A 23180-nucleotide genomic window follows, 5' to 3' on the forward strand; every position below is an offset into this window, starting at 1 on the left:
AAAATGATGTAATGTGCATATTATAATGGATACGTAATGCACATATTATGCATGCATGATGAGAGGGTAGGCGCGGCGCGCGAGTCCAATCTAATGTATCGAATGTACTGTACAGCGTATACAGTAGAGGAATGTAAACTGCGCGTGAAGTGTGTGAGCGTGTTGAAGCCACTACACTACTGATTGATGATGTTCGATGCGCGTGATGCGCTGTCCATCCACAGGGGAGGTAGAGGCCCTTGTATCAAAGATCGTATTATATCTTTGCTTGTACATGTATCAGCGTGTGGGCAGTCGTCGATCTGTTACCGACCAGTTATAGGAACTAGCAGAATATCCTGGGGTGGTAGGCCTATTCCGGGCACCGTTTCATGAAAGTTGTCAGCCCTGACAAGTTGTCTCTGACAACTTCAGCAAAATCCTAGGTTTTGATTGGCTGAGAAGCTCTGGTGTCTGACTGTTACCATGGTAATTGTCAGAAACTTACAATTTGTCAGGGCTGACAACTTTCATGAAACGGTGCCCCAATGAATGAATGAATGAATGGATTTTTTTTTTTATTATTACCAAATGAATGAATTTTATTACCAAATTTCAATGATACATAATATTTGATTAAATCACAATGATACATATCATATACATCTCGGTAAAGGGTGCTAACAATTAGCATAGGTCCTATATATGCAAATCGAGGTTAGCCCCATAAGGTTGATTACAATAAGCAATATCAGCAAATTGACTGAAAGTTTACATCTCTCAATATCTACAATATTATGAATAACAATTATTCTGAGGTCGTAATTGATTGTGTAATTACAGGTATCTGTTTTCAAGCGATTCAATCGAGATTTGGTTTTCATGTTGATCCACGTGAAGTTAAGCGTAAAAATGTGCATGACACATTTTTTTTTCAACAGTTTAACAAAAAGGGCGTTGTCATGGTAATACGGCACTGATACACAGACGGACTCAAAATCAGGCAAAAGGCCTGCGTATCGAACTACTCCAGTTCATCATTGACTCACAATATTATAGGCACATTAGTGTTTCAATGTACTAAAACATGTGCAACTAACACGGACACATATTTCAAGAGAACTGGAAAGTGTGTTGCCATGGTAACAGCATATTATGACTTCCAAATCAAGAAAAGGGAGTTGCAAATTGAAATTTTTTCTCCCAAGTAAATAGTTGAAGTGCGTTGGGATAGTCGCAGTGCATTATGGCCCAAAATCAGGTAAGAGCCTTGCAGAGGAATTTTTCCTCCACTTTTTAAGCCGTTCAAATCAAATTTAGCACACTAGTTGTAGAACTTTAATGAAAAGTTGTGAGGACATATTTGTAAAAGTGGAGGAAAATGCGTTACCATGGTAAAACTATTATGGGCCCCAAAATCAGGAATAAAACCTGGCGGATTTATTATTTTTCCCCAGTTTGTAAGCGAATACAGAAAAATTTTACACTCAGCATATTATGCTCAGTGTGACTGTGATTTCTATTCTGCAAGATATAGGGCCTATTTTCAAAGACTAGTAAAAGATGTTGCCATGGTAATAATAGCACATACAAATAAGGTTACTTTGCACTTCACAGTATTCTTGTTAGTGTACAGGGATATAGATTACCTGTACCTTTTGTGAAATTGTGAAATAAAAACAAAAGATAACAGCAACTCGTATCCGATCCATACTACACTGCGACTAATAAATGGATCATAATAATTGTCTTGTACTCCTATTAGACGCATATCCAAAAAGGTCACAAAGTTATTGCAACCATTTTCGCGTTACTCTTGATAGGATCATACTTATCATCATTTCATGTTCCATCTAAATGATAAAATGTTATAATAATGGGTTCAACGGATGTCTGAATGGGGTATCTATGTAGGTCTATTGAATTGTTTAAAAAAAGCATTGAGTTAGATGCTGATGATGGAAGATTATGGAAGTTGTACATGGATTGACAAAGTTACATCTGTTACATTTCAGTAATCTTGTGGTTTTTGTTCTGAATAAACAAATCATTACTGATGGGTGTATAAACGCTAGCATATATTAATGGTTTACCTTTCTAATATTTTTTTTTTGGATAAAGCCGAGTAATGCTAACGCCCACGTGTTTGATAACCATAATTTAAATATGGAGAGATTAACAAAAAATAAGGTTATATGAGTTTGAACAACTTGTTGCAGCTGCAGGTGCTGTTCCATGTGAACGCCAAGGTTTCGTGTTTTATTTACCGTGAAACCAACAACAGCTACAACGATTTGGAAAGTAGATGGACTGAGCAGCGATGAGAAATGCAAAATCTCAGTCTTTTGGACATTGACTTCAAGCACATTTTCTTAGCCCATGCAGCAACGTCAGCAAGACATCTTGTTGATGCCGATAAATATATTGTTCGTCATAAAGATAGAAAAAAATGTTTAGACTCAATTTCACAGTTTCCTTTGGTATTTGACAGTCTACAGGTAAATAAAATGGTAGTTGAGTGATTACTGTAACGTTTCCCCATTGTAAACGTGATATATACTGTTAAAACATGCTACGAATTTCTAATTTCTCCCTTTTTTGTTTATTTGTCAGTTTGTTTGTTTGTTTGTTTCACTTCCATCTGAAAAAAATGCTGGAAAGTCCATAATCGAGATTCAGCTGCAATATTTGGTTGGTCTTCCATGGGATCCAGTTGGATGTAAGGCGGGACCAAGCTAACATTAACCCTATAAAGCCCAAGCTATTTTGACCCCTTCTAGGCCCAAGGGGGGGGGGGGGCACATTGTGCCCCCCCCTACATAACTTCTTTATTGTATGATGTATGACCGTCATATTTGGCACATGGGTAGAGCAACTCATGTTCTACATGACCTACCATTTGAAATTTCTCAAGGTCACCCACTGAGGGCGTTATTTCCCAAAATATAAAGAAATACATATGAAATTTGCTAAAATCATGTTTTTTCTTTCTTTTTCTTTATCCCCAGTATATATGTTTTTATTTCATATCAATCATTTTCATATTTACTACAAAGGAAGAGCAAGTCAACCTTCACTATTTGTTATGGTTGAAATTTCTCAAGGTCAACATGTGGGGGCGCAATTCATTACAATATAAAGAAATATATGAAACCTATAATGTATTGCTTGGAATGGGTACATGATTATATTGGTATCACATTTCATATTTCCAAAATATTGAAATTTTGAGTTTGCAGATTGATATTATTGTAAACAAATGATATTACAGGCAAAGCTTGTGTGAAGATAACACAAAATAAAAGGTAATTGAAAAATGCTGTATTTTCGATTATTTCTATTATATCTATTGTTTGATGCCTATTACAAATAAGAAATAAAGTAAATAATAAGAAGACCATTTCAGGGAAATTCTCAACCATAATTACGTCACACTTCGGTCCTTCAGCAAATTACAGCCAACAAAACTCCCATTTCATCCATTATTATATTGTTAACTGAAATTGAAACAGAAAATCATACAAAATCTGACTAACATGGTTGTCAGTTTACGGTTGCCATGGCAACCAGGAATATTGGACATACCTAAATCATATATCAAAATGTTTGCAATAAGATTTTAGGAAAAGTCGCCAAATTTGGTTGAAATCGGGTAAAGGGTGTAGGAGCGGCAAACGAAAATATGGTAGGGGGGCACAATGCGCCCCCCTTGCGCTTTATAGGGTTAATTGGACGTTTTCTGAACGTTCTTGAAACGTTCCAAGTTCGTTATTTGGACGTTTTGTCAAAACGTTTTCAGAATGTCTTTTTGTGGAAGGTTTTCGACGTATTTAAAACGTTTCAAATGGACGTTATAAAAACGTTTTTAAACGTTTAAAAACCAATAAAAAAACCTTATACGGAATTTTTCAGGACCTGCAAAAAAAAAAAAAAAAAAAAAAACCTTTTGGACGTTATAGACGTCAGTAAAAACCTTTTAAGAATATTCAAAACGTTTTGCGGACGTTCTGCGGACGTCCAGAAGACCTTTAAAAACCGTCCAGAACGTTTAAGAATGTCTAAAAAAAGTCTTATGACCCGTACCAGAACGTTTAGAGAACCTTTCATATCCGTGTAGTAAAAAAAAAAAAAACCTTTCAAAGCGTCTGTTTATTTTCTATTTGGTATTAAAAATATATAGTTATGAGATTATACAGGCACAATGTGGGATTAATGTACCTATATAATCCTATCCTAACCTGTTCCTAATGTCCTACACCTATAGGGCTATCTATACTACATTCTATTCCAAATTGATGAACCTGTATCACATTCTTTTATATTCCAGCAAAATGTTGTACTGCATGAAGACATTGTTACTAAAATTAAACCACACACACCTGAATTAATTAGGCCTATTAAGATATGAAAATACCTCTTCATAACACAATTTGAAATTGTGAATAACTGAACAATAACGTAGGTAAGTTTATTTTTAACACAGAAAGTTTGAACCCAGCATAAGGCTTTAGATTTCAATGTCTTTTATTTATTTTCGCCAGTTTTCAAATCTTATATTTTCTTATTTGAATATTCATGATAAGGAAACCAACGACGAACACGTAGTGGACCAAATAAAAACGTTTTTTAAACGTTCATTAAAAACAAAATCGACGTAGCAGACCTAATAACAAAAAAAAAAAAAAAGCTTTGTGGACGTTTATAAAGGACGAAGACGCGGCAGACATGATAAAAACGTTTTGTAACATCTATTGACGTTCTTTAAACGTTTTCCAAAGAAAAAACCTGTGCATTGCGGTAAATGCTAAGTCCCAACTTTAACGTTGTATGTATAAGTTTTAAAAAGTTCATTTTATACGAAGACGTACGGAACCTAAAAAAAACAAAAACAAAACAAAACGTTTAGGAAACGTTCAGAAAACGTTATGTGTTTGCTGGGGACCATTTCGACGGGTTAAACACCCTGCTCATTGCGATGAACAAATAAAGCGGGAGCTTTTACGTGCGTGAGTTGTGACTCTCTCACACGCGGGACCTTCATTTTGTATGTCTTATCAGTTTGAGGAACAGAGTGTTTTGCCTCTTTTATTCTAGAGGGGACGAAATGTTTACACACAACATTGCTAACTGGGATCTGGGAATCGAACCGGGGTCTTTTGGATCGTGTGGCATGCAGATGCGCTACCGACTGACCTAACTCGCCGCCAATTCATACAATACTGAGATTCTATTCTTCTCCCTGATTCAACGCATGCGTTGAACAAGCCCCCTTTTTTGAGCTCTTTGAACCGTTTGTAATAAAAGTCGGTTTAGACGTTTCCTATGCTATGCCTGCTCTGCGCGTTGGTCTGATGGAATGGTGGCACTGCGCCCGGACGGCTATACACAGAGATATATCGAGGATGTCCTCGCGGCACCACAGAATACAGACTGTAAGATCCTGGAATTAGGCTGCCTGGAACGCCACGGCGAAGCATGGCATGTGCAGCTGCGGAAACCTCCAGAACATCAAATCTTAACTACAACGAGACGAGACAATGTTGCAGATTGTTGAATCTCTGCAGGAGAAACGGGAAATTATATCGTCGAATCATCTTCAACGCTCTTGGATCATGGGATCGACGTTTCTTGGTCAGCCGGTAGGAGCCCTAACCGGAGATTGCTCGGACGCAACATGGTTACCAAGCACAACGGTGGACCACGCCTGGTTTTTCGCCAGGAGAACAGCCTCGTCTCCGCTGGTCTAAGGAGCAAAGAATGCTTCATTTTGGACACTGGCGACATGTTGTCTTCGAGGACAAGAACCACCACTTGACCGAACAGATGGGAGACAAGGAGTTCATTGATTAGCCGGGGAGAACCTCCTTGCTGACTGCATCAACGAGACGACTCAAGGTGGTGGCGGCTCAGTGACAACATGGATCGGCATCCATTACGGTGGAAAAACGCCACCTGTAGGAAATGTCATCACCGTTGTGTACAGCCCTACATGCTTCTCAAATGGTGGGCCTCGATGTCAGCCAAAAAGAAAACTAAATGATAAAGACTGGGTTGATTTGTTTCTTGGTAATTACCATGGAGTCTTTGATCGGAGAATGGCAATGCCTTTTCTTGATTTGTGCTTTAATATCAAGAACATGACGTACACTTTTTATCATATAATGATGATAGACACTCTATTTTATCAGGAGAATCAGTGTTGACTGCAGATGAGAAATCTTGCACACGCACACACGTACAAAACTATACTTCAAAATCATTGTGTTTAAGAATCCGGCACAAAAGAGCTTTCTTGACGACTGTCGGTCGACCAATTTTAATGGCGACGGTGAAGCCCACTATTGGTCAGGGGTATGATGATATTTAACCTTAGATGCAATTTTTATCTCCTCATCAAGATTATCATGGTGAAAATCAAAATGTGAGTCACGTTGAGTATTTGTCAACCACGTTTCAGTGATACAAATCAATGCTGACCTCTTTCACAAAATCACATATTTAGTACGAAAGTATTCCCTTGTTTTAAGTGATCTGGTGTTCAGTCCAACATGCTGTTGCCCAATCTGTGTTAGATCTACAACATTCCGCTTCTTACAGCGACCAGCAGGAGTTTTATTTCCGACATATGAAATGTTGGACTCAAGAAAAATAATGCGTTTTTCAATAAGTGATAGAGCAACATCATGGCATTATATTCCTGTTGATTTCGGTATTGCAGACTTAAGCAGAGCTCTTCTGCCTCTGCGAGTCTCCGTCCTGAGGCTAGTGCTGCTCGAGTGTGAGTTACAGCTCATGAAGAGAACTGACATCATAAGACAGCCGATTCAAGGTCGTAAAAACATTATGACTCGAAGAAGGAGAGGGCTGAAACTCTAGGCCCTGGACTTGGGTTTATACCCCCTGATTTATATCAAAGGAGTGACCACAAAGTTGGCCAAATGTATCAAAGTTGTGCACACGAGGCCCAGTCTAGTCTGCAGAGGCCTACTCTGGTTCTGCAGAGCAGGAAAAAAGAAACAGAATATGAAATGTACCTCCACGCATGCTTGAACTTCTCAATACAATGTGTTGGCCATTCACCCATCCAAAGATCCTATCACTTATTGATCAGGCAGGAAACTGTTAAAATGTGGAAGCCACGTACAACATGGCTGGGACTCCATGTATAAGCAAACAGACCATTGTAGAAATGAAAAGAAGAAGAAGAAGAAGAAGAAGAAGAAGAAGAAGAAGAAGAAAAAAAAAACACTTTCCACAGTAATTCCGGGTTGATGTTGAAGTTTGTGTGTAAACTGAAACCCAGTTCCACGATAGACAACAGAAATAGGCCTAAGTTTTAGTAAGAAGTAAGAGCAAAGTGAGGGGGCAGGGCCTGTCAAGCACACACTCAGGAAAGATTTGTTTTACACATTCTATCAATACGAACATTCCAAGAAAGTTTATCGTCTAAAAAGACAACGTGAAATTTATTGGCAGTAACTATAGTTAAGAGAATATCATCTAATGATATTGCGTTTGGAAGATCAGTTATGTTATTACTAAGAACCATTATGATTAGTATTAAATTTCCCAAATTAAGGGGGGAAAAACTTGTTAGCTCTCATCCAGTCAATAATTATATGAATGACTTTCTTGTTCAAGTTGGTAACATGTTCAGAAGGGCTGAAATGAGAGTAACATATGTTGAAATCATCTGCGAATAGTGTAAATTGCAATGATTGAGGATTTTTGAAAGTCATGCATCACGAGGAATAGTAGTGACACCGCAAGAGATCAACTGCCATGAAAGAAGAGGAACCATTCACGTTCACATTTTGCCTTTGGTTTGATCGGCAACAGCCTCCGAATCATTCCAGACCTTTACTGGAATTCCGGAAAGATTCCATCAGTATGATGAAGAGACAAGACAATGGATTTAGAATTAGCAATTTTGGTTCCTGACTGTCAGAAGGGCGTGCGATGTGAAGGTGTTTCTAATGAAAGCCACATTGTTTGTGGGTTAAAATGCTGTATTTGTTTGAGAATGTTTGTTTAGAACAGTAGAAAAACAAATTATGTTAATTAATGTAATGAATAAAGGTATTTTTGTAATCTGGTTTTTCTTCTTTCCAGATCGGAATGACAACTCCGAAATGGGTCGATATCGTCAAAAGATCGCTCTTCTCTTCTCGATCGCCTGCTTCGTCATGCTCTGCCAAATATTCCTCGCTCTCTTCCACTCGGATAGGATTGAGCGAAGTTTGCTGGACGTCGCTGACAATCAATCAGGCGACCAAGGTGGTGACAAGGTCCGCGAGAATTTTCATGGGAACAGTTCCAACACCGCTCACCGCTACCGCTATCGCACCGACAGTGGTCTCACTCACAACAAGAAAAACATGGCAGACGATCATGGTTCCCATAAGGCTGCCGAAAGTGCCAAGGATATTGACGGCGACAAAATCAATGAAAGAATACCAATAGCGGAACAAAATGTTGCTCAAAATATCAGTAAGAAAGAACACAATGACATTCAAGACCACTACATGAGACAGCCGAGTCAACAAACTCAAGATAGACCACAGACGGATTCGAAACCAGAGCCCGCGGTAAAGTATGTCTTACCGTTATTACTAGGTAATCAGGGGATGAATAATCAGATTCAGGCTTTTAAGTTGATCTGTATCATCGCCTTGAAGAGGAATTTAACGGTTGTTCTGCCCCCGTTTTTCGACCACTCTCCGTCACCGGAAACCCAAATGCTACGGACGTTTGACGAAAGCTATGACACCAAAAGTTTGTCAGAAATGGTTCCGGTCGTTTCTTTGCAGGAGTTTAAGCGCAAGTGCAATAACAAGGTTGACGCCAGTTTTCTAGGCACCAACATGGTTGAAAATCAGACTGAAGCCGATAGTCAGCGCATCAACGAATTCGTCGAACGAACTCTAAAAGTCTTCACCAACCACACAGGAGTCCATGTACCAAGCGTACTTGACAACTTGAATAACTCGGACGTAATTATTCAAATAGCTGATGACCTCCCATATTTGGTTGCGGTTGATAACTTTCTTGACATGTATCCACACGCCCTGGTAACGAAGAAGCAATGCAATGCATTCCTCTATGGCTACGGTTACTTGGGTAGATTGCGGTACATGGATCACATCATGCGCTACGCACAGTATTTCGTGAAATCTCTGAATGTCCAGACGATGGCCTACACGATCGTCCAGCAGGGTCTGATGGCCAACCAGCCATATCTGTGTATTCACTGGAGATACAACGATGAATGGTCAAAATCCTGGTAGGTAGGCCTAGACACCTAAACAGCACCGGTAGGGTACCTGATAGTATATTCATGTATCCGGGCTTAGTTTTGATGTAAAATTGCAAATGAACACAAAAGGGAAAGAATGGATATTGACAGAAAGAATAAAGGAATATTCGTTGTGATATTTCATTTTAGTCATAAGGATCATAGTATAGTAATAGCAGAAAGGTGTATAAGTCACCGAGTTTCAAACACTTTTTGAACTTATACATTGTATATAATGTTTTTGTTTATTTGATGGAAATGAAAATTAATTTGAATCATGAATCTTGACGTTCAATGAACTCTAGCCCCAAAATGCATGTCATATGACTATCAGGCGTTTATCAAACGAGCTAATGGTGCTAAAAAGACGCACTGGCGTTGTCACGGTGTACTAGGAATGCGAAAATAGGCAAAAAATGAAGAGACATTATTCCCAATGATGTGACCAATAATGAACACATCGTGACTGGGTAACTTGATGAGAAGGAAATTAACACACAGCTTGATGTATAACCCCAGAAGAAAACAAGTAAAGGATGACATAATATGGAAGAGAGCGAGGGAACACACACTGTGCAAGGGGAAGATAAAATGTATTTAACCAGGATATACATATATGGCACGCTGGCAATATTGGATTTAAGCATTGTTCTATTTTCGGCAAGGACGTGATGAATCAAGAGAAGAGGGGCTTCATATTTTTATGTTGACACACAGACGTCCCTTCAGATAGGGAACTAAAAGGATAATCAATTTAGTTCAGTAAATTCTGAAAACAGATCTAATTCTACAGTCAATAGATCAAATAATATTAGCTAACACTGATTAACCATGCTGTTATCGGAATGTTATAGGCCTATTATTTTCTAATGCCTATAGCTTCGTTGAATGCTATGGGTTGGGGTAAAAGCTACTGTGAATCCCTCAATTACATCCACACACACATACGTGCACTCACACAGATAAGTATACACAGAAACAAAAGCTTAAAAACGCATGGTATTATCATTATTATTATTATTATTATTATTATCATCATTATTATTATTATTATAATTGTTATTATCATTAACAATGTGCGTTTTTTTTTTCTCCTGAGAAAAGTACATTAGTCCTATTTTGAAACAACATGAACTATATAGATACTGAAGCATTGTCATAATCCTATACACAGAAACACTTGTTCCAAACGCGTCCTGTGAGAGTCGTAATCAAAGATAGGTCACGCATATGTGATTTGTATCTCGATCAACATCTTGAACAATTTAGGACAGTCATTACTCTGAAGTAAACACCATCTTCTGCATAATATTGGACAGCACAGAAAAATAAAGAGTGTATGCCTCTTGCAACGGCATTGTAAGGGGTTTGCGTGGTCGAGTCATATATCATGGGCACATGGACAATTAAGTCCGCGTGTTAGTTTCTTCAGAATGCCTATAGTCATATTATAGTGTTGTAGAAAAATCGGGGAAAGGGTCCGATAACCGTGAAATGATGTCATTGCGTAATTCGACAATTCACTATCAAAGTCCCTGACCCAACCCTGTTAACATTACCTTTTTTGTCGTTTTTGTTCGTAATGCGGTTTTAACGAAACGCTTCCCCCAGAAGTAATGAGAAAACATAATTCTGAAGAGAGAGAGAGAGACAGACAGACAGAGACAGAGAGAGACAGAGAGGGAGGGGGCGGCATCGACCTGCATTGAAGAACTAATAACTAATGCATGCACAACGTACAGAAGATTTGTGAGAATCTACGATTATTTTCAGCCCTAATTTTCATGACGTGACATCTGGATGGGAAACAGCCTCTGCTCAGTCGAGAAAATACGCATGGTAGACACTTGACACATAAACACCATTTAATGCAGCCTCGCCAAGAAAATAATTGTGTCACTGAACATCGATTATTTGATAATTGGCATGTTTACATTTTCCAGAGACTTAGCGTCCAAACAAAATGTTATTTTTCAAAATTAGCTTCCAAACAAAACGTAGTTTTTCAAAATTAATTTTTCCTAGCCCAAATATTATATGACTTTGTGTTTTGATAGAAGGCCGTCAAGCGAGCAGATCAAATATTAATGTAGGTAACTGGGAAAAAGAAGAAGCGATAACAACATTTCACTGAACAACCGACAGTTTTATAATTAAAACCATTCTTAACAGTCTTAACGACATTAAAATAAAACGTTTCTTAGATATCAAACTTTCGTTTTTCATCAAAATCATCCTGTTTTGCATTTTTTTTTTTGGCATCAATAATGATTCATGTAAAATCCACTATACGTCCATATCTTTGTAATCATGTTTATAAAGACATGTTGTAATTATTTAATGTATTTGACAAAACATATTTATGTTACATATAAAAAACCCATGATTTATTTTTCCATGCGTTTAATATTATGATTGAAAAAAAAAAATCTGAACTTGCTGTAAATGGTAATCTACCTCTCGATTCCTATTCATCCTCTTTTCACGCTGCCAGATTGTGTACTCTCATCATGAGGCTTAAGAAAGACGATTAGTAATTATTAAAAGATACCTAAACTTCTGTATATAATAATGTATGTCAATTAACGTGTATTAATTTTGTTGATGTTACTTTCCTTTGTACTTTGCATTTACAGGTGTAAGCATGATTACGTACAATATATTTGTAAGGTGCTAGATCAGATTTCTCCTGCTGCCCTGGCGAAAAACATCACAAACTTCGCGACGCAGAGACATTTGGAAGCCGTTTACTTCGCCTCCGAGTTTTATGAAAATGTAAGTCATCAGCTATTCAACCACTATATCCTGTTGCTCGAAACAGTTTCACCATTTTAAAAGACCTTTGAAATGGTGAGTCTGTGTTTTGTTTGAATGTAATATTTATAGAGGGGCACTGTCAAAAGTCATATGAAGTATTCCGGCATTTTGCTCACGTATCGGCTTGCTGAGTAATTCCCGGCGAAAAATTTGAATGCCCCCCAAAATTACGACCGTTCCTTGTGGCAGTTTAATAGGCCCTTACGACATTCCAGTTCAATCTTAAGGATTTTCAATGGTTTTCTTGGCTCTGTCATTTTCAAGAGGGAGTAATAGAATCCTTGATTTAAAAAAAGCGTTTCCTTCATTTTCTTATTACCTGGAAAGAGCAACCACTTGAAATTCTGATCGCATTTCAAACATTTTTGTTTCAAGTATAGAAATAACGATCCCTGGTTGAAGACTGCTGAATAACAAGAAAAAAAAAAGGGGGGGGGGGTTGAACGCGCTCAGTGTTGAGGGCTAATAATCAAATGCCACAAAATTCGCTTTGTGAATTTTTCATCTTGACAAACAAACCGTCTTCAATATATGTCGACATTTTCTTGCTTTATTTTGAATTTTATAACGCTCTAATTTGCGCTATTCCTATGTCTTTTTATGCATATCGTGAAAGGAAAATAGAGGTTAAAATACAAGTTTAGGGTCTCTTACTCTTTCAGTTTACGTATTTAAGAAAATCTAACTTAAAATCAAACAATTAAGTGCAGCGATCTTACCTGAAGCAGCAGCCATTTTGTTTGGGCGGGGAAAATGTGAGGTTTTTGCACTTAACGTGTGATTGACTAACGGAGCTTACACTCACTACTAAAAGCAACGATAGTTTTAGTCCTAATTACAACTTAAAAAAGAACAAATTTCTTACTAAATAATTCATTACCTTTAAACTTTCTAAAGTTCACCGTTTTTTCTTGTTTAAGAGTGTAAACTAGATGAAAAATTTTTCACTATCAAATTGATCATTGAACTCCACAGCAGAAACGGATTGTTTGTGTGTGTGTTGTTGTTGTTTTTTTTTATTATTATTGTACTACAGCAAACACTATTTCTGTCACTTCATTAGCCGATCGTGTTTTGCTTTTTTGTTGTGCTGGTGAAAAGTTTCAGTGTTTTAACATCATTATTTATCATATGCAATCGGTAATCCCCAGATTTGCTACTTTTTTGTATATAAGATGGCTTGCCCAGTGGCTTACTCATATTATATGAAGAACGAGAATTGACCTTTTTAGAGCGTGAATTGGAGCGCGGCAGCGACGGTTTGATGCACCTGCAGTAGGAGCAGCCGGGAGCGGCACAGACAGCAATGATGATCGCCCAACTTTCCTCCGGACCGGTTGGCGAACAATCATTAGTGCCGTTGTAGCAACTGTCAGCCACTAGATTCGGCTTTGCATTGCCGATGTTGCCAAGAGGTGACAAACTGTGAGAGATTTGTTTGTTAGTTTTTTTCTCTGGGTTTGGGAGGGGATGACACGTTTTCCCACTCGTCTTTCCACTCTTCATATGCTCTTGTTTGTACATCGATTCGAAAGCCTGAGAGCACGGGTAAGCGGCCAAGAACAAGCGCACTCATTCTTCACCGCTGCGTGTACAGCAGTGGCGTCGACATGGGGGGGGGGGGGGCGGTCACGATATGTTCAAATAACCACACACGCATACCTGGGAACTGGACCTAAGGGGAGGGTGTGGAGCTTTTGCATTGTAGAACTGAAATTCAACAATTTGGTCCACACTTCTTTTTTTTTTTTTGAAGATTAGGAATATTGTCAATAATTGAAAAGTAAGAAAAAAGTTAACGGCTAATGTGGTATTTGTCACATCGTTTTTTCGCGTCTCCGCCTTCGTAATATGAGTAAAAGTATACGGAAATGGAAAGATAGAGAAGGGTATGGGAGAACGATACCCCCCTCCCACACACACACACACACACACAAACACGAGGAAGCTTCTGCATTTTTACAACTGAAAGTCCAACGATCTTGTGACACACTTTTGAGGGGATATTGGGAAAGTTGTTCAAAAAGGGAGGAAACCAAGGACATCGCATAAGGCTAAACTGTGTTATCTGTCACCTCTTTTTGAAGTTCATGGATCTGGACCAAAGGAGAGTGTGGAAGGGGGATGCATACCCCTATATCCCCGCTGTTTACGCTCCTTCGCAGCATTTCACAGTACAGCGCAATTTCGTCATTTCTTCACGGGCAACGGGGGTCTCTGCATTCCTATAAAGTGGCAGCACCGTAAAGACCGAATACACGTCTCGTAGCGACGATAATTGCATTTTAAGATTGGAATAACTTTGTTATTTTGGGGGCCTACAGATTTGCCAGATACGTCAAATCGTAGGTAGGCCCTAATAATGTTCTCTATTCAGATAGAATGGTTTATTTGCAAAACCTTTATTCTCCCTAAGGTGTTCGGCCAGTGTAAGCTTAAATATATTACAGGCTTCTGCTTGAAAGGTAACCTCGTCGTCACTATCACTTTCTCGTTCCTATATGGATATATTGTAAATATCTACAATTCATTGACCACATCAATTCTTTCCACAGAACCATCAAATTCACTTCCGACTTCTCCCAAGAAGAGACCAACTTCCTTGATGTCACCGTTAGAAAGGAGTCTAACCATGTCACCACCACTCTCTACACTAAACCCACAGACACCCATCAGTACCTTCACTCAGCCAGCTGCCATCCCCGCCACTGCAAAACCAGTATCCCTTACAGTCAAGCCCTCAGACTTCGCCGTATCTGCTCTGAGGATTCTGAGTTTTCTTTCCATGCCAGGAACCTGAAGAGACATCTCGCAGCCAGGGGCTACGGTACCAGGAGAGTTCAACAAGCCATCAACAAAGTTCGTTCTCTCCCCAGATCTGAAGTTCTCAAACCGAAAACCAACAAGCAGGACACCACTGACAGAATACCACTCGTGACCACTTTCCATCCCAATCTACCCTCTCTCCACAATATCCTTCGTGATAATCACCATATCCTACACACGTCTGATCGTCTCTCCCAGGCCGTCCCAGATACTCCCATCCTGGCGTACCGGCGCCCCCACAACCTCAAGGATCTCATCGTCCGTGCTGAAGTACCCTCCCTCACTGACAATTCTTCTCCTTTACAGCATGGCACATTCAAATGTTCAGCCAGCAGGTGCATCATTTGTAGCATACACATCCATGAGAGTGACTCTTTCACCAGCAACTCTACCGGCCTCTCTCACCACACAAAGGGAAACATCACTTGTACCACCACTAATGTCGTGTATCTCATCACTTGCAGAATTTGTAGAATCCAGTATGTTGGGGAAACCAAGACAACACTCAAAAGACGCTTCTACGGACATAGATCTACTGTCAACACAGCCAAGCTCGACACTCCAGTGGGCCATCATTTCAATCTACCCGATCATTCCATCACTGATATGACTCTACAGGGCATTGAATCTTTAGGCACTCGTCCAGACACAGTCAGAACCAGCAGAGAGAAGCTCTGGATGAGACGACTTCACACCATCCAACCCCATGGCCTCAACATCCAGGAGGGAAATGACTAACCACCTCTTATATCTCTAATATATATGTATATGTGTATGTGTATATATATATGGATATATATATATATATATATATATATATATATATAGGCGTACCTGTGTTTTGGTGCCTTGTCTGCTACCGGCGGTTTCACGCTGTCGCGATCCTCAGGCAGACATATATATACATATATATATGTATATATATATATATACATATATATATATATATATATATTATATATATATATATATATATATATATATATATATGTATATATATATATATATATATATATATATATATATATATATATGTATATATATATATATATATATATTCAATTATTATTATTACCATTATTATTCGCTTTTTCATTTTTCAATTTCATTTTGTTTTTTCTTTGTGCCTTTTTCCATTTGCAGACCCTTTTTTCCCCAATTGATTCCTTCCTCTAATCCGAGTCTCTTTTATACAGTTTTTTCTACCTACACACACACACACACACACCTGGTTTTGTTTGTTTACACATACTTGTGCTTATCTTGCCTTGCCTGCTTTTTGTGTACTTACAATGTACACAGTTTTCTCTCCCCCAGTTTTTCATATGTGCTTTATTTCTTTTATCAATATTCTTTTCATTACTGTTATTTCATTGTCATTATTATTACTGTGTGTGTATATGTATACACATTGATATGTTTGATTTCTTCCCCTTGTTGCCTCCTCCTGGTACACCTTTCAGGGCTCACTGTTTGCTCAGCCCCCCCCCCCCCTCCCTTCCTTTTGCTGTTGCTTTTTTCACTCTTTCCCTTTCCTTATCCCTCTGGTGTTCCCTATCTTCTTTGATGTTGCCTCCCTATTCATCCTTTTCCTTCATTGGTTGCCTCCTTGATCCTCATGATCATCACTGACCCCCTCTGCCTTTTGTCTGTCCCCTCTCCTCTGCCTATTGTCTGTCCACCCTCCTGCTTTAATCCCCCTCCTTTTACCTGTTGGGCTCCTTGCCCATGACCTCCCTCTCCTTTGTTTCTTTGTTCTGTGTACCCAGCTTGTCCCTGTCTGTTCTTGTTGTGTAAAGTCCTTATATGTGATTGCTTTCCCTGCATGTTTGTCATTTTGCCTCTGACGAAGATTCTGCTAGGATCGAAAGCTCAGGCCCCTTTTGACTCTTTTTTATCTACAATTAGAAGACTTCTACGAGGTGAATGGATAATCAAAAGGTCGACTGTATTAATTGGAATACTTGTTGCAAAAGACGCTTGAGATAAGGCTTAAAATCTCAGATTTGCAATGTCTTCTCTCTTCAGACAACACTCATCAGTGGTCTGCGCCGGAACCTCGGTCTGACGAAATTCTTTACTTCAGCTGACCTCTTCCATTCGGGTGGTCGATTCCTGAAAGACGACAACTTTCTCACGTCCCTGGTCGAACAGGAGATCTGCAAAAGTGCGTATTTCAATCCGTGATATAAACTTATTATTCATACAGGGACAATATCAAAACCCATTTTATAACCCTCCATGTCCTTGAATTACATCTCACTGTGCCTATAAGACATTAGAACGGTTACAGTTCATCATTTCGAATGTTCGTTATGGACGTATTCTGAAGTTTCATTACTCCGAAAGTTTGTTATTCCGAATGTTTTCGTTATCCCGAGGTTTCGTTGATACAAAAACAAAATAAGGTTCGTAGTTCTGAAAGTTCGCTAAAATGCACCCTTCTCTTCGGAATTACGAACATCACCCGCTCTGAACAAATTCTCTTAATATTATAATCTCTCAACCAATATCAAAACGTTGTGTAGTTTCTTTTTACAATGAATTAGACAATATATAAATTATGCACTAATGTGCTGTAAATCACTGTCAGTAGAGTATGTTTTACTTGACGACAGATCCCAAAACAAAGGCACGATACAGATAAGATGCTCTATAGGCAAATAATTAGTGTTTACAACCCTAATACATAACAACTAATCGAGACTAAAAGAATAATTAGCATAAACAATGGTGCATTGGAGATATGGTATAATAACTAAAGGAGCAGAACTTTCAGCATCCATATAATTATACTTAAAATCAGATAATCAGTGTGATGTAATTGATTGATGTCAACTTAAAATATCTTGCTTGTCTCTCTCCCTTCCCATATTGTAAATATGAAGAGTTGCTTTCCAAAAGTTACTAAATCATTTTTTCATCAAATTTGACTTTCTTGACAGAAATAGATTTTATTTTTAGTATAGTTTGATAGAGGAGACTCTTCAACGTCTTTTAAAATCGGGCGATAAAAATGAGTTTTATTCCAAAGGTGCTAAATCCAGCGGAATCCGGCCAAAAACCAGTGTGTATGTTTGACTGCACTGTGACCGCTGAGTAATGCCAGGCTGGCTAGCTGTCCTTGCTGTGTAGCTTCCCAGATTGCCCACATTATGTGATTATCAGCTGTGAAACATTTCTATTCATATAAATTTCTTGAAGAGAACTGAAAAAGAATAATTATGTAGAAATAACAAATAATTCCAGAAAATGTAATACAAAGACACAGAAACTACTCGCTATAAACAGCATTTAAAATGTTTTACCTCACCATAATATACAGTGGATTCCCGTTATACAGTATTTGTAACGAAGTCCTCGGGGCCGGCAGTTTTCTTTCGTTATATCGAAATTTCGTTAACCGAACAACAACAACAACAACACCAACAACAAACCAATAAGAATACATCTGTACATAGACAAAGATAATGTTGCGGCCTGAATTTTCACTTCTTTGTTACCGCAATTTATAACCATGTTCGCTATAACGCGAGTGCATTGTATCATGATCCCGCATAATCACCGTACTGAAAGTTTTGTTCCAAAAGGCGCCCGGCAAAAGGTGTTATCACAAACCCTCCCATACTAATTCTTTAAAGATCAGTGAGGGTTTTGTTTTTTTCTGAGCCACATTTGCTTTGACCCATTATAGGGGACTCTTATGAGACATAAAGTCATTGCATGAAAACATTTAGAATCTTGTGAAATAAAACTCCAGCTTTTTCTTTATCATTAAAAGCATAGATTATAGTAATTTTAGGAAAGGAACTCTTCATTAAAATGCACCAATAAACTGTAGCTTCACTTCCTCTTTATAATACATGAAAACTGACGGCGTGTTACCTTATTTCTTAACACAACTAGGGTCTGCGTTCTTCCTCGCTAGTTCTTTCTCTTCCTGGTCGGATATGGTCATCGAAGATCGACTGGGTAGGGACTACGACCTGATTGCTGGCGCCCTCTTCGGCGTGGAAGCTATTGGATAGAGACGGCAGCCCGCTTGTGGTCCCATAGGATTCAGCCGCGGCTAGTTAAAAATTGAAGTGCATGTATGCCAGATGTATACGAAGTCCAAACTACTGATTAATATCACTTGACTTTCAGAAGTTTAAAGGATAAAACTTTTTAAGATTATATTTTTCATAGAATATTTGGCTAAAAACCAATGTATCATAGAAAAAAAAAAACATTAAAGGTAATTAAATTGGCTATAAACCTAGTAGTTCAATTAACTTTCCGCATAAGTGAACACATTCGTTTTTTCTTCCAAGACACAAAAGTAAAAATTGAAAAGAACTTTTTATTTCAATTGTTAAAATTGTCATTCATGCTCTTCAATGAATTACGAGAACCAAAGACAAATTTAATGCAATTAAGAATCATGAATTAATTTGCCCCCCCCCCAAAAAAAAAAATAATAATAATGTATGATATAGTAATTATAATGCCTTTTGTAGACCCAAAAATATAGAAAAGCTAAAACTACTGGAGGTAAATGAAGAATCTTCCGTCAACTCCAAATTTAAATGGCGTAAGAGAAAATCAATGGTAACAAAAATGGTAGCAATTCGTATTGTTATTTCAAATGAGAAAAATTGAAAATGATATTTGGCTCTTGAATTTGCCTCATGAATGGTTGAATTCTTAAAGTAAAAGAATGAAATAAACAAATTCTGTTCATTTCATTACCTTTGTGGCTCTACTCCCTATGTAATGTGAAGTTTATATGACAGAAAATTCCTATTTCCCCATGTAGTTCCCCACTTAGTTTTTGTTTGGGGCTGTAAAGAAAAAACAGAACAAAAACCTGTTTGTTATCATTCTTATATTAAATGTCATTTGCAAATGAATGACAACATGTCAATTTTTGCAATTTTTACTTTCCCTTGGAGGATAAAAAAGGAATGTGTTTACTCATGCATAGGGTTTCTCTTTATATTGAACTACCAAGTTGATAGCCAGTTAAATGGCATTTAGTAATCGTGTATGGTATAATACACTGATTTTATCAAACTCTTCTATGAAAAAGTATGAACTGTAAAAAGTGTTATCTTTCTTTCTTTTCTTTTCTTTTGTGCTGAACGTATATCATAACATGATTATGCTAAATGCTAAATACAAACCTTAAGGACGCAAATCTTTTGAATGGTTTATATCATATGTATACATATACACACACGTAGTAAAATTATAATGTGTATATACTTCAAATCATGACTACTGTAAAACACACGTCTTGATAATTGGTGCTTATTCACATCGGAGGGCAATTTGTCAATCACTATTTGAAACGAAAAGTGTATTTCTGAAACATTTACTTCGTTGTAAAGGTGTGTGTATGATATATCACAGCACACAACAACAATACTAGTAGGTAAATCTTCCCCGCGATTGTATAAACGTGAGGGTTTTTTTTTTTGTTTTGTTTGTTGTTGCTGTTGCTTTTTTCCCTAGCAATACAGACGATGGCTTGAACAAACTGTGCAATAAAATAAAACATTGTGTCATTGAACAGAGGCCTTTATAAGGAGAATATTGGTTCCCATGTCAGTGGACGTATGTGCATTTCAAAATTTATACATGAGGTCTTTTCACAGTTGTAACAAATGTGTTTTATGTATGCATATATTTATATATAACATATACATCATGTATATAATAATATTATTATATCTTCCACACATGCATAAATAAAATAGATTTTTGCAATCATTTTAGTACGTTTGTAATTCAATTCGCGGTTTATTCAAAATTGCGCAAAAAAAAAAAAGTTGAGAAGAAGAAGATTCATGAAGGTTCATTCAACTTCGCACTTCGGCCAAACAATATTAGCATTTACTCCATTCAAACAGGGAAGTATAAGAGAAGGAGAAAAAAAACAACAACCAAGAATCTCTCCCTTCTTATCAATCCACTCTTTTCCCTCGACTTTTGCCTTGACAATCGACAGCATCTCTGTTTAACTGTGCATTATTCCCCAATCACAACGAACCAAGCAGGAAGCACCTCGCTGTCCCTTTCAATATTTTCAGCAGCAATTATTTAGAGTGTCGAGAACAGGATATACGCGAAAAAGAATCTGTAAAAAAAAAGAAAAAAAGTTCTTCTTTAAAGGAAAAGTTCACCTTCATATTCATGTGAATGAAGAAAATGCAGCAATATTGATGGAACACATCAGTGAAAGTTTGAGGAAAATTGGATAATCCGTTCAAAAGTTATGCATTTTTAAAGTTTCAGTGCTGGCATTGTAGGGATGCGAAGACTACTACATCTTGTGATGTCACATGTGTACAACGATATAAAGAAAGTACGAAGAAATTATTTTCTTTTTTACTATTCTCGCGTAATAAAAAAAAAAAAAACCCACTTGACTTGCCTCCAACAGAAGGCAGGGGCAGTGATATTGCCCTTAACATATAAACGTCAGTGGCAAGTCGAGGAAAAAAAAAATAAATTTTGTGAAATCTTCTTCCCATTTACCCTATATCATTCTACTCATGTGACATCGTGAAAGCTATGATAGTCTTCTCATCCAGAAGTGGCTACGCAGAAACTTTCAAAAATTAAATTCATAACTTTTCAACGGATTATCTGATTTATCTCAAACTCTACTAATATAGGTGCATTCACTCAATCAACATGTACCTGAAGGTGAACATTTCCCATTAAACTGCAAGTGCTTTTAAACACGCAGAAACACGCATTAGCTAAATACTCAGTCGAAAAGATTTCATACTCAGCTACTGAAGCTGGTGAACAAAATTATGCACAAATATGGGCAAGATAGTTAAATATTCACTTCTTGTGCGCTACTAGTATTCTTGTTTCTCAGTCATGGGGGTATTGATAACAAGATTTGAAGAAAAACTTAAATGATTTGTTTCCTAGAATATTACCAAAAAGTTCCATGGTAGGATTACAACGTTTTCTCTGAAATTAAGCTTAAGTTTAAAAAAAAATCAAATCAAGAACCTAGCCTTTGGTCTCCATGTCAAAACTAGTAGGCCCCCTATAGGGGAGAGCGGCCTGGAGCATAGTACATCAAAGGCAGTGAAATGCTTAGCATTTTGATTGTCATGCTATAGAACCTACGCATAAATTTGCACAAATAGAGAAGAGATTCCACTCCTTCTCTAACACCTCTCTGATTCAAATTAGAATGCCCATCGAGAGCATTCGAATTTGTCCGAATGGGAGGGCAGCGAAGGGTTGGTAACCGGGCAGAAGACGCTCACCTGACCATTCAGTTAAAAATGTAATCACATGTCATACAACAGGTCGGAAAGCGTACCATCAACACTATCACCCCAGTAAAAATATAGATACTCGTTTGCATATTATCTACAATAGACACACCCGGGCCAACTTTCCTAGATGCCTCGACCACCAAGAAAATAAACGGCTTATTCCATCTAGATTATCTCGATGCATTTTTTAATATTTATATCAAGATAATCATAAATCAATTATTATGTAAGTGTGCATAGCACCAGTTTCCTGATGAAAAAAAAAGGAATGGGAAGAACACCTATCACAACATAAACTGGTATTCAAATGTTTCAAATGAAAGGAAATGAGCATTTGTTCAAAGTGTGAGAGAAAATGAAAATGATGGAATACGATTTCATGAAGTTTGTAACAATTAACGCATACCTATGCAGATATTGATGAAAACATAGACAAGAGGTGGGCACAAATCAAAGTTTAAACAATAAATCAAAATACTGACTAACGATTATGTTAATGATGATAAGATAACGCCAGAACACTGTCAGGCTAATTTGATCGCTCGAAGTGTTAAATAGATTGCTCCTAAACGAATTCAAATGCTTGAATAACGGCATTAGTTGCGCAATCACATTCCCGTATCTTGCTAATAAATAGAAAGACCGCTTTGTGCAATTGAATACTTTCTACGAATTTGAAAGACAACATTTTTTTATTTGAATGACATAAATGCAGATTCGACTGATCGAAAAAGAAATTAAACGACTAAACGATCGCGTATGACTGAAATCCTAGAAATTGAATGATCTCAATATGAATATGACTGACGAACTTACGAAACAGACCGCGAAAACCTATATACCTTTATTATGTATAGTTGTGTATCAATTCATTTTAAATGCATTGAATTTGTAAAATTAATTGTATGTATTATGTATACGCGTGTGTGTCACTTTTTGTTTCAGTCTTTAAAATGTTATGGGGTAGGTAAGAA

General features: G+C 37.6%; 1 protein-coding gene across 1 annotated transcript; it reads left to right on the plus strand.

Moving 5' to 3' along the window:
• The first annotated feature begins 1542 nt into the window (after positions 1-1542).
• On the plus strand, positions 1543-18945 carry LOC140231049 (uncharacterized). Its single transcript, XM_072311202.1, has 7 exons — positions 1543-1553; positions 2229-2293; positions 7307-7312; positions 8092-9262; positions 11911-12049; positions 16946-17084; positions 18824-18945. The coding sequence occupies exons 1-7, from the start codon at positions 1543-1545 to the stop codon at positions 18943-18945; spliced, it is 1653 nt and encodes a 550-aa protein (XP_072167303.1).
• The last annotated feature ends 4235 nt before the right edge of the window (positions 18946-23180 follow it).

The sequence above is a fragment of the Diadema setosum genome, chromosome 7 (genome assembly GCF_964275005.1).
Source record: "Diadema setosum chromosome 7, eeDiaSeto1, whole genome shotgun sequence".
In the NCBI taxonomy this organism is placed as follows: domain Eukaryota; kingdom Metazoa; phylum Echinodermata; class Echinoidea; order Diadematoida; family Diadematidae; genus Diadema; species Diadema setosum.